Source organism: Triticum aestivum, chromosome 4B, assembly GCF_018294505.1.
Source record: "Triticum aestivum cultivar Chinese Spring chromosome 4B, IWGSC CS RefSeq v2.1, whole genome shotgun sequence".
NCBI lineage: Eukaryota > Viridiplantae > Streptophyta > Magnoliopsida > Poales > Poaceae > Triticum > Triticum aestivum.
The window spans coordinates 105,584,966-105,595,801 of record NC_057804.1 but is presented as its reverse complement, the minus strand read 5'-3'; the positions used below and the strand labels follow the sequence as shown (position 1 = coordinate 105,595,801).

Genomic DNA, 10,836 nt, shown 5'->3' with positions numbered 1-10,836 from the left:
TCGCCAAGGTCTCATCCTCAGGCAACTCTCGCCGGGTCATATAAGCCAAGTATGGCAATGTCCAATCCGGGATGACGTGTAGCGCGGCCACCAACTGTGCCTCTGGGTCTGGCACTGCTAGCTCTTCCTCTGTAGGTACCTCGACAGAAGGATTATGCAAAACGTCAACAAAGGTGTTAGGCGGCACCGGCTTATGCTGAGATCCCAACCGGCTTAACGCATCAGCCGCCTCATTCTTCCTTCTATCAATGTGCTCCACTTGATACCCTTTGAAGTACCCAGCCACATCATCTACTTCACGATGGTAAGCCGCCATAAGGGGATCCTTAGAATCCCACTTGCCTGAGACCTGTTGAGCCACGAGATCTGAGTCGCCCAAGCACCTTACCCGGCTCAAATTCATCTCTTTGGCCATCCAGAGACCATGGAGCAAGGCCTCGTACTCAGCTGCATTGTTAGTACAGGGAAACATGAGCCGGAGCACATAACAAAATTTGTCATCTCGAGGGGAAGTTAAAAAACTCCAGCCCCTGAGCCTTCTAACTGCCTGGACCCATCAAAGTGAATAGTCCAATATGTATTATCTGGCTTCTCCTCAGGTGCCTGCAACTCTGTCCAATCATTGACAGTGTCCACCAAGGCTTGAGATTTAATAGCAGTACGGGGCATATACTTCAAACCATAGGGCCCAAGCTCAATAGCCCACTTGGCGATTCGTCCTGTGGCCTCCCTGTTCTGAATGATGTCTCCCAAAGGGGCTGAACTTACCACCGTTATAGGATGACTTTGGAAGTACTGCTTCAGCTTTCGTTTTGCCATGAACACACCATAAACAAGTTTCTGCCAATGTGGATATCTTTGTTTAGACTCAATGAGCACCTCGCTGACGTAGTAAACCGGCCGTTGAACCGGGTGCTCCTTGCCTGCCTCCTTGCGTTCCACCATGATGGCAACACTGACGGCCCGCGAGTTAGCAGCCACATATAACAACAGCGGCTCTCTATCAATGGGAGCCGCAAGAACCGGTGGCTCAGACAACTGTCTCTTTAAATCTTCAAAGGCAGTGTTAGCAGCATCACTCCAGACAAAGGTGTCTGTTTCTTCATCATCTGATACAGTGGTAAGGCCTTCTCCCCTAACTGGCTTATGAACCGGCTTAAAGCGGCAACACGACCCGCCAATCGCTGAACATCATTAATGCACGCCGGTTTAGCCAAATAGGTAATTGCCTTGATCTTCTCCGGATTAGCTTCAATGCCTCTGTTTGAAACCAGGAAGCCCAAGAGCTTGCCTGCAGGTACACCAAATACACACTTTTCCGGGTTAAGCATCATTTTATAGACCCGGAGATTATCAAAGGTCTCCTTCAGGTCAGATATCAAGGTTTCTTTCTCCCTGGACTTCACCACGATATCATCCACATAAGCATGAACATTGCGCCCAATTTGATCGTGGAGAAAGTTCTGCACACATCGCTGATAAGTCGCCTGAGCACTCTTGAGCCCAAACGGCATAGGTACATAACAGAAGGCTCCAAACAGAGTGCTGAAAGTTGTCTTCTCCTGGTCCTTAACTGCCATCTTGATCTGATGATAACCAGAGTAAGCATCCAAAATGCTTAAATGCTCACAACCCGCTGTAGCATCAATGATCTGATCAATACAGGGGAGAGCAAAGGGATCAGCTGGACAACCCTTATTTAAGTCTGTGTAATCTACACACATCCGCCAGGTGTCATTCTTCTTGAGCACGAGCACCGGGTTAGCCAACCACTCTAGGTGAAAAACTTCAACAATAAACCTGGCAGCCAAGAGCCGGGCGACTCCCTCTCCAATAGCTTGTCACCTCTCTTCGTTGAATCGTCGAAGAAACTGCCTGACTAGCTTATACTTTGGATCAATATTAAGGGTGTGCTCAGCGAGTTCTCTCGGTACACCTGGCATGTCAGAAGGTTTCCATGCAAAGATGTCCCGGTTCTCATGGATGAACTCGATGAGCGCGCTTTCCTATTTCGGATCCAAATTGGCACTGATGCTGAACTGTTTAGACGAATCACCCGGGTTGAAATCCACAAGCTTGGTTTTAGCAGCCGATTTAAACTTCATCGCCGGGTCATGCTCGATGGTTGGCTTTTTCAGGGAGGTCATATCTGTAGGGTCAATGTTGTTTTGATAAAACTTCAGTTCCTCCGCTGCACAAACAGACTCAGCATAAGCCGCGTCGCCCTCCTCACATTCCAAAGCTACCTTCCGACTTCCATGCAAGGTGATGGTACCTTTGTGACCCGGCATCTTAAGTTGTAAGTGAACATAGCACGGCCGTGCCATGAATTTGGCATAAGCCGGCCGTCCAAACAGAGCATGATATGGACTCCTGATTTTGACCACTTCAGAGGTTAATTTTTCAGCTCTGGAGTCATACTCGTCAACAAAAGCCACTTCCAGTTCAATCCTGCCAACTGGGTATGCCGACTTGCCAGGGACCACTCCATGGAAAAAAGTGTTGGACGTCTTCAAATTCTTATCAGTTAACCCCATGCGTTGAAAGGTCTCATAATAGAGGATATTGATGCTGCTACCCCCGTCCATGAGTACCTTAGTGAATTTATAGCCACCAACCTGAGGTGCTACCACCAAGGCTAACTGACCCGGATTATCAACCTGGATGGGGTGATCTTCCCTGCTCCACACAATGGGTTGTTCTGACCACCTCAAATAATGGGGAACCGTCGGCTCAATAGAATTTACAGCCCTCTTATGAACCTTCTAGTCACGTTTGCACAAGCTAGTGGTAAACACATGATACTGCCCACTATTCAGCTGCTTCGGATGGCTTTGATAACCTGATTACTGCTGCTGTTGTTCCCCTTGACCAGATTGCTATTGATTATGACTGCCCTGATGTCCCTGAAAGCCGGAACTTGAACCGCCACCCGTGCCATGAAAACCGCCAGCTCCTGAGCCGCCGACCGACCCATGATTGCCATCAATGTGTTAGAATTCTTAAAAGCCTTCATGATCGCACAATCTTTCCATAAGTGGGTGGCGGGCCGTTCCCGGGTGCCGTGTTTCGGGCATGGCTCATTGAGTAGCTGCTCAAGAGATGGGCCTGACCCGCCATAGCGGGGCGGCTTGCCCTTACGTCTCTTATTGTTATCCTGTGCATAGGCATTGGCTACAAACTCCGGGTTACCCTCGGTCTTACGCTTGTCGCCCCCTTGATTTGTCGGGTTATGCTGCTGTCCCTTTCCCTTACAGTTCTTTCTTCCCTCCCCTGTCTTTTCCTCATCATACGCGGGGTCCTTGGTACTATCAGAATCGGCGTATTTGACTAAAGCGGCCATCAGCATACCCATATCGTTGCAATCACGCTTAAGGCGCCCCAGCTTCTGCCTTAGTGGCTCAAAGCGACAATTCTTTTCCAACATAAGGACTGCAGAGCCAGCATCCATCTTGTCAGATCAATGTATTATCTCCTTAACCCAGCGCACTCAGTGAGTCGTGGACTCACCCTCCTCCTGCTTGCAATTTGTTAAATCCACAATCGACATGGATTGCTTGCATGTGTCCTTGAAGTTCTGGATGAAACGGGCTTTTAGCTCTGCCCACGAATCAATGGAATTGGGGGGCAAACCCTTTAACCAGGACCGGGTCGTTCCATCTAACATCATGGTGAAGTACTTAGCCATTGCTGCATCACTGACCTCCAACAGCTCCATGGCCATCTCATAGCTCTCGATCCACACTCCAGGTTGTAAGTCGTCCGTGTAATTCAGCACCTTTCGAGGTCCCTTGAAATCCTTGGGAAGGCGTACATTACGCAGAGCTGGCACCAAACAAGGAACACCGCCAGTTCTAGTGGCCACTCCCGTCTCAATGGAAGCCATTGGATACTCTGGGAAATCTTGACGAGCCGTCTGTTGAGCCGCTAGCTGAGCCGCTAGCTAAGCCGCCCGCTCGTTCTCCTGACGTACCCGATCTTGTACCGGGTTATAGCTACCGGGCTGGTTCCGGTGCTGGGCGTTGCTTGATAAAGCTTCTGACTCCATGTGCCTACTGTAACTCGGACTCCGGTTTTGGCGAGGCAGTGCTAACCAAGGCGGAGGAGTTGAATGAATCCTGTCCCGGCTATAAGAATAAGTCTCTTGCCGAGCCAGGGCCGTCTGGACAAGTTCCCTGATTCTCCGGGTCTCCACCATTGTTGGATCATCACCGTCCACTGGGAGAGCCGCCAGACGCGCTGATGTTGCGATTAAGTTCTCCATGGGGTTGGAAAAGTGACCCAGCGGTATCGGCACATAACGAGGCGGCGCAATGTTTCCATGAGGAGGTACCATCTCCCGTGGCTGAGCCGGTCCTCCTGTTCCGGCTGTCATAAACTGATTTGCATCTGGCGAGTTACTTGGGCCGGCTCCGGGTGTAGCAAACAGAACCCGAGGGTCGTAAGTCGGAGGCAAACGGAACTGAGTTTTCTGGTGCCTTCTTCTCATTACCTCATTGGATGCGTTCAGGCTCATCGTAAGCTGGAAAGCCTCTGACTAGAGCCGCTGCGCCCGTGCATCCAAAGCCGCCCGTTCCGTGGCTAATCTGTTATCCTCAGCTGCTAATGTCTCCTTGGCCCGAGCTATTTCCTCGCGTACACGCGCCACCTCTACATCATGCTCATCTTTATTTGCGGGGATAACCGTGGCGGTTAACAGGGCTGTAAGCTTATCCATGAGATCTATCAGCACTTGAGCCGGCGGGCGCACATGGCCTCCTGCCCCAGCGGCTCCTATCCCGGACGTAATTGCAGCAGCGGCTGTAGAGTTTTGGCCGGGTTGAGTCCCAGCCATGAAGACTCCTGCCCAATTTGGCGACTCACAGGGGTCCGGAATACTGAAGCCATCGGAACAGCCCCTGAGCACGCCATCTTGCACTTGATATAGCGAATCTGTTGAACCGACGGACGAATCACCGTCAGAGAGGACGGCTGTCTCACCACCATCTTCAGGTCCTTCAGAAAGCTCTTCTCCGTGGACGCATCCCACAAAGACACGCTTCATGCAAGGTTGAGCTCGGGCGGGTTTCGCACGCTCAGTTGTCCGGCTCAGGTCCCGGCTCACCAATCCGGCCGATGAAGACATGGATTCCTCCGAAGGGGACCCGGTACCCGTACTCAATTGAGTCGGCGTCAGGGTGCCAGCCTTCGTCGTCGATGTAGATCTTGCCGCGATGACTCTTGGTCATCCGGCCCATTGCGTATCCCTTGTGCCCATTGAAGTTGCCCTTCAAGAACTCGAATCCATCGTGCGCTGGCCCCACGGTGGGCGCCAACTATCATTGAATTGTCACGTCAGATGTCCTAGTGAAAGGACTTAATCGCGGAGCCATCGCAACTAGGAAGCTTGAAGGGGTTAATCAGGACAAGAGACACGGGAGGTTTATACTAGTTCGACCCCTTACGATGAAGGTAAGGCCTACGTCTAGTTGGGTTGGTATTGCTTGATGTTTCGATGACCAGGGAGCGAGATATGCTATGCCCAGTTCTCGATGAGTTGTTCTTACCCTTAGCCTCCAGCGGGTCGCCCCCCTTATATACACAGGTTGGCGCCCTACGACTTACAGAGTCCCGGCCGGCTCATAAACAGTGTCCGTCTTGGTGACTAGTTAATTCTACCTTATGATACAAGTCATGACATTACGGCGGTTTACTACTACGGGCCTTAAGTCGCCTGTGGGCTTTAGACCCTTAACTGAACCGCCATCTTCATGCTTGGTCTTGGGCTTCTTCTGACGAATCCTCCTTTGCATAACCCGGCCCCTCACGGGCGGCTTACGCAAATAGTTATATCCCCAACAGGTCCATAGTTATTAGCTAGATGGCTTCTTCTCTCTTTTTGGATCTCAATACCATGTTCTCCCCCTCTCTTGTGGAGATCTATTCGATGTAACTCTTTTTGCGGTGTGTTTGTCGAGATCCAATGAATTGTGGGTTTATGATCAAGTTTATCTATGAGAAATATTTGAATCACCTCTGAATACTTTTATGTATGATTGAGTTATATTTTCAAGTCTCTTCGAATTATCAGTTTGGTTTGGCCTACTAGATTGATCTTTCTTGCCATGGGAGAAGTGCTTAGCTTTGGGTTCAATCTTGCGGTGTCCTTACCCAGTGACAATAAGGGTTGCAAGGCACGTATTGTATTGTTGACATCAAGGATAAAAAGATGGGGTTTATATCATATTGCATGAGTTTATCCCTCTACATCATGTCATCTTTCTTAATGTGTTACTCTGTTCTTATGAACTTAATACTCTAGATGCATGCTGGATAGCGGTCGATGTGTGGAGTAATAGTAGTAGATGCAGGCAGGAGTCGGTCTACTTGTCGCGGATGTGATGCCTATATACATGATCATGCCTAGATAATCTCATAATTATTCGCTTTTCTATCAATTGCTCGACAGTAATTTGTTCACCGACCATAATACTTATGCTATCTTGAGAGAAGCCACTAGTGAAACCTATGGCCCCCGGGTCTATCTTTTATCATATAAGCTTTCAATGTACTTTTATTTACATCTTTACTTTTCCAATCTATATCATAAAATACCAAAAATATATTTATCTTATCATACTATCTCTATCAGATCTCACTTTCGCAAGTGGTCGTGAAGGGATTGACAACCCCTTTATTGCATTGGTTGCGAGTTCTTTGTTTGTTTGTGTAGGTGCGTGGGACTTTTGAGGAGCCTCCTACTGGATTGATACCTTGGTTCTCAAAAACTAAGGGAAATACTTACGCTACTATTGCTGCATCACCCTTTCCTCTTCAAGGAAAACCAACGCAAGCTCAAGACGTAGCACACGCATGTATCATTGCCATTAAGGATTAAAAGATGGGCTATATTCCTACATGAATAGATCCTGTCTACATCATGTCATCGTTCTTATTGCATTACTCAATTTTTCCATGAACTTAATACACTAGATGCATGTTGGATAGTAGTCCATGTCTAGAGTAATAGTAGTAGATGCAGGCAGGATTCGGTCTACTAATCATGGACGTGATGCCTAAATACATGATCATTGCCTTGGATATCGTCATAATTATTTGCTCTTCTGTCAATTGCCCAACAGTAATTTGTTTACCCACCATATGCTATTTTCTCGAGAGAAGCCTCTAGTGAAATCTACGGCCCCTGGTCTATTTCCTATCATATTATTTTCATATCCCAAACATCCAAAAATACCTTGCCGCACTTTTTCTTTACTTATTTTTTTTGTGTTTTTGCTAGATCTATTTCTCCAATCTCATACAATTTAATCTATCTGAATACCGAGGAGGGATAGACAACCCCTCTTACCTGTTGGGTTGCAGGTTTTTGTTATTTGTGTGCAGGTGCCGTTTACATAGTGTTGCTTGGTTCTGCTACTGGATTGATAACCTTGGTTTCATAACTGAGGGAAATACTTACTGTTGTTGTGCTGCATCATCCTCACCTCTTTGGGGAAATACCAACGCAGATACAAGCAATCAGCCACGTATCATCTTGTCATCTCCAGACTTGGGCAAAAGGGTATGCCTCAAGATAGTGTTGGTTGTGGGCAACCCAGCTAGCAAATGCTTCATAGATCCAAGTTTTTAACTCTCAAGATCTTTGGCTGGGATTTCCTTGTACATATTTGCCATGGAGTCGTGGTCCATCCTGGGCTTCCTGTACACATCAATGTCATTTTCTTCTTCCTCGGGGGCACCAATAAGTTCATCCCCCTTAGAGATATATGACTGGCATATGTGTCCCTCAGTCATCCATACAATCTTTCCATCAGGATAGAAATGAGTTGTGGAATAGAATTGCATGATCATCTCGTCATTCCACTTGGTGAGCTTCCTGCCAACAAAATCATCAACTCTGGCACTCTTGAAACACTCATGAACGTGGGGGAAATATTCTTCATTTTCATCATTGTATTTCCAGTCCACCCACTTCATGTCACTAACGATGAGCTTCTTATCAAGCAAACCAGTCTCATGGGAATCTTGCTGTTCTCTGGTGTGAAAGCGGTAATCAGACGTAGTCCTCCTCCTAACTGAATAGGGGTCAACTTTCCTCCACTCTCGCAGACCCTTGTCTTTCATGAGCATCATGTTCTCAGCTACAGGATGGGAGTTGTCATGGTCTGGGATCTTGGGCTTGAGCTTCCTAAGCACTAGTGGCTCATCATCAATCTCAACTTCAGGCATTGGGGCCTTGTTCCTCTCAGCAGCAGATATGTTTCTGGTAGATCTCTTTGGAGCAGGTGCTCTATTCTTGGACTTGGGCTTGGAGGGGGCAGCAGACTTCATAGCATCAGCCATGAGCTTCTGAGTCTTTGGTGGAGGTGCATCAGCTTCTGGTTCCTCATCATCATCATCATCATCATCAATCATGGAGGGTCTTCCAATGGCACGAGCAATTGTCTTCTTCACCCTCTCTTTCCTTTTCTTCTTCCCTGGAGCAGCCTCTGCATCACTTCGTTCTTCAAGTGTGAAGGCCATAGTTTCTTGTGGAGTTGGGGACTTGTCAGCTTTTGACTTAGGAACTTTTCTCACTACTATCATGTCTTTGGCACTTGGCCTGGAGGTAGCTGTTGTGCCATAGACTTTCTTTAGCACACTCTTTCTCTTGGAAGTGGCCTCATCTGCCACAAAGTCTTCATCCTCATTGTATGAGGTTCTCTTCTTCTTAGATTCAGTGGCAGCCTTTGGCAAATTGCTGGGGGTGTTTCTGATGCCTTCATCATAGCTCTCATCGGGACTAGATCCCACACTAAGATCAACATTCTGCTATGATTGATTCTGACTGCCGCTAGCACTTGACATCTTGCGAACAGACCCTGTGAATATATGGGTATGGTTAGAGTAGATGAGTTATCACAAAAAAGGAGATAGTTTTGCAAAAAAATTGAGTTCAAATTGTAGTTCTACGTTTTCACAGAATGCATTTTGGAGCTACCGATTCAGTCATTTTGGTGACACCGTGTCACGCCCAATATGCGATACTATCCTAAAGAGACTCGAAGCTCCCACCAAGGATAGAAGCGCATCTTGAAGACGCTTTTGCAAGGTGGATATCATTATATCAACATTACGTAATATATGGGGAGACATACAAAAGGCATACAATGCCACACGAATACAGCAATACATCATACACAAGAGCATCTTCCGGCTATGGATGAAACACAAACAGAAACTCAAACGACATCCACCCTGCTAGCCCAGGCTGCCAACCTGGAACCTATCCCCTGACCGAAGAAGAAGCAGAAGGAGAACTCCAAAACAAGCAAACATCGCTCTCACGTCATGATCATCGCATAACCTATACATGCAACTGTTGTTGTAGTAATCTGTGAGGCACGAGGACTCAGCAATCCCATTACCATGGGTATCAAGACTAGCAAAGCTTAAAGGGAAAGGAAGGGGTAAAGTGGTGAGGTTGCAGCAGCGACTAAGCACATATGGTGGCTAACATACGCAAATAAGAGCGAGAAGAGAAGCAATGGAACGGTCGTGAAGCTAGCAATCATCAAGAGGTGATCCTGAACTCCTACTTCCGTCAAGCATAACCCAAAACCGTGTTCACTTCTCGAACTCCGCCGAAAAGAGACCATCATGGCTACACACATGGTTGATGCGTTTTAATTAAATCAAGTGTCAAGTTATCTACAACCGGACATTAACAAATTCCCATATGCCACATAACCGCGGGCATGGCTCTCGAAAGTTTATACCCTGCAGGGGTGTCCCAACTTAGCCCATGATAATCTCTCGCGATCAACGAAGGATATTCCTTCTCCTAGGAAGACCCGATCATTCTCGGAATCCCGGTTACAAGACATTTTGACAATGGTAAAACCAGACCGGCAAAGCCGCCCGCTGTGCCGACAAATCCCGATAGGAGATGCACATATCTCGCTCTTAGGGCACACCGGATGAGCAAGACGTCGGGTTGGCATAGACCCTGGTTGCCCAGGGGGCGCCGGACAGCACTCGGTTTGGACCAACACTTAGACAAGCATTGGCCCGGGGGGGCTAAGATAAAGATGACCCTCGGGTTAATTACTCCCAAGGGAAAGGTATAGGTGGTAGGAAAATGGTAAAACCAATGTTGGGCCTTGCTAGAGGAGTTTTAGTCAAGGCGAACTACCAAGGGGGTCCCATAAATCACCCAAACGCGTTAGGGACGCAAAATCTGGGAACATAATACCGATATGACGGAAACTAGGGCGGCAAGAGTGGAACAAAACACCAGGCATAAGGCCGAGCCTTCCACCCTTTACCAAGTATATAGATGCATTAATTAAATAAGAGATATTGTGATATCCCAACATAATCATGTCCATCATCGAGCAATCTTCAACTTCACCTGCAACTAATAACGCTATAAGCGGGGCTGAGCAAAGCGGTAACATAGCCAAGCAAAGGTTTGCTAGGAAGGGTGAAAAGGTTAGAGGCTGACATGGCAATTTGGGAGGCTTGAAGAGCAAATGATAGGTAGCGCAGCATAGCGATAGAATGAAGCAACTAGCGTAGCAATGATAGTAGTGAGATCCAAGGTGACGGTCATCTTACCTGAAATCCCGCTAGGAAGAAGAACGAGTCCATGAAGAAGACGAACGGATGAAGATGAACCAAGCGTAGATGAACGAATCCTCACAATCGCAACGAAACAGGAACTAACGAGAAGGAGCATAACCAGAAAGAAGCAAATAACAAAGTAAACACACAACACATAAACATGGCACAATGCAAAACGAGTATGATGCATGTCCGGTTTAATGAGGCATGGCACGGCAAAGTGCAACAAAC

The 10,836-nt window shown here is 47.5% G+C and overlaps 1 protein-coding gene across 1 annotated transcript; it reads right to left on the bottom strand.

The window, feature by feature from the left end:
• Positions 1 to 918: 918 nt before the first annotated feature.
• On the bottom strand, positions 919 to 8,523 carry LOC123090006 (uncharacterized; the record flags this gene model as incomplete). The annotated part of the gene is made up of 3 exons (XM_044511503.1): positions 7,786 to 8,523; positions 1,141 to 1,301; positions 919 to 1,078 (listed from the first exon to the last, which is right to left on the bottom strand). Coding segments are annotated over exons 1-3 (1,059 nt in total), but the record flags the coding sequence as incomplete, so codon positions are not given.
• Positions 8,524 to 10,836: the final 2,313 nt, after the last annotated feature.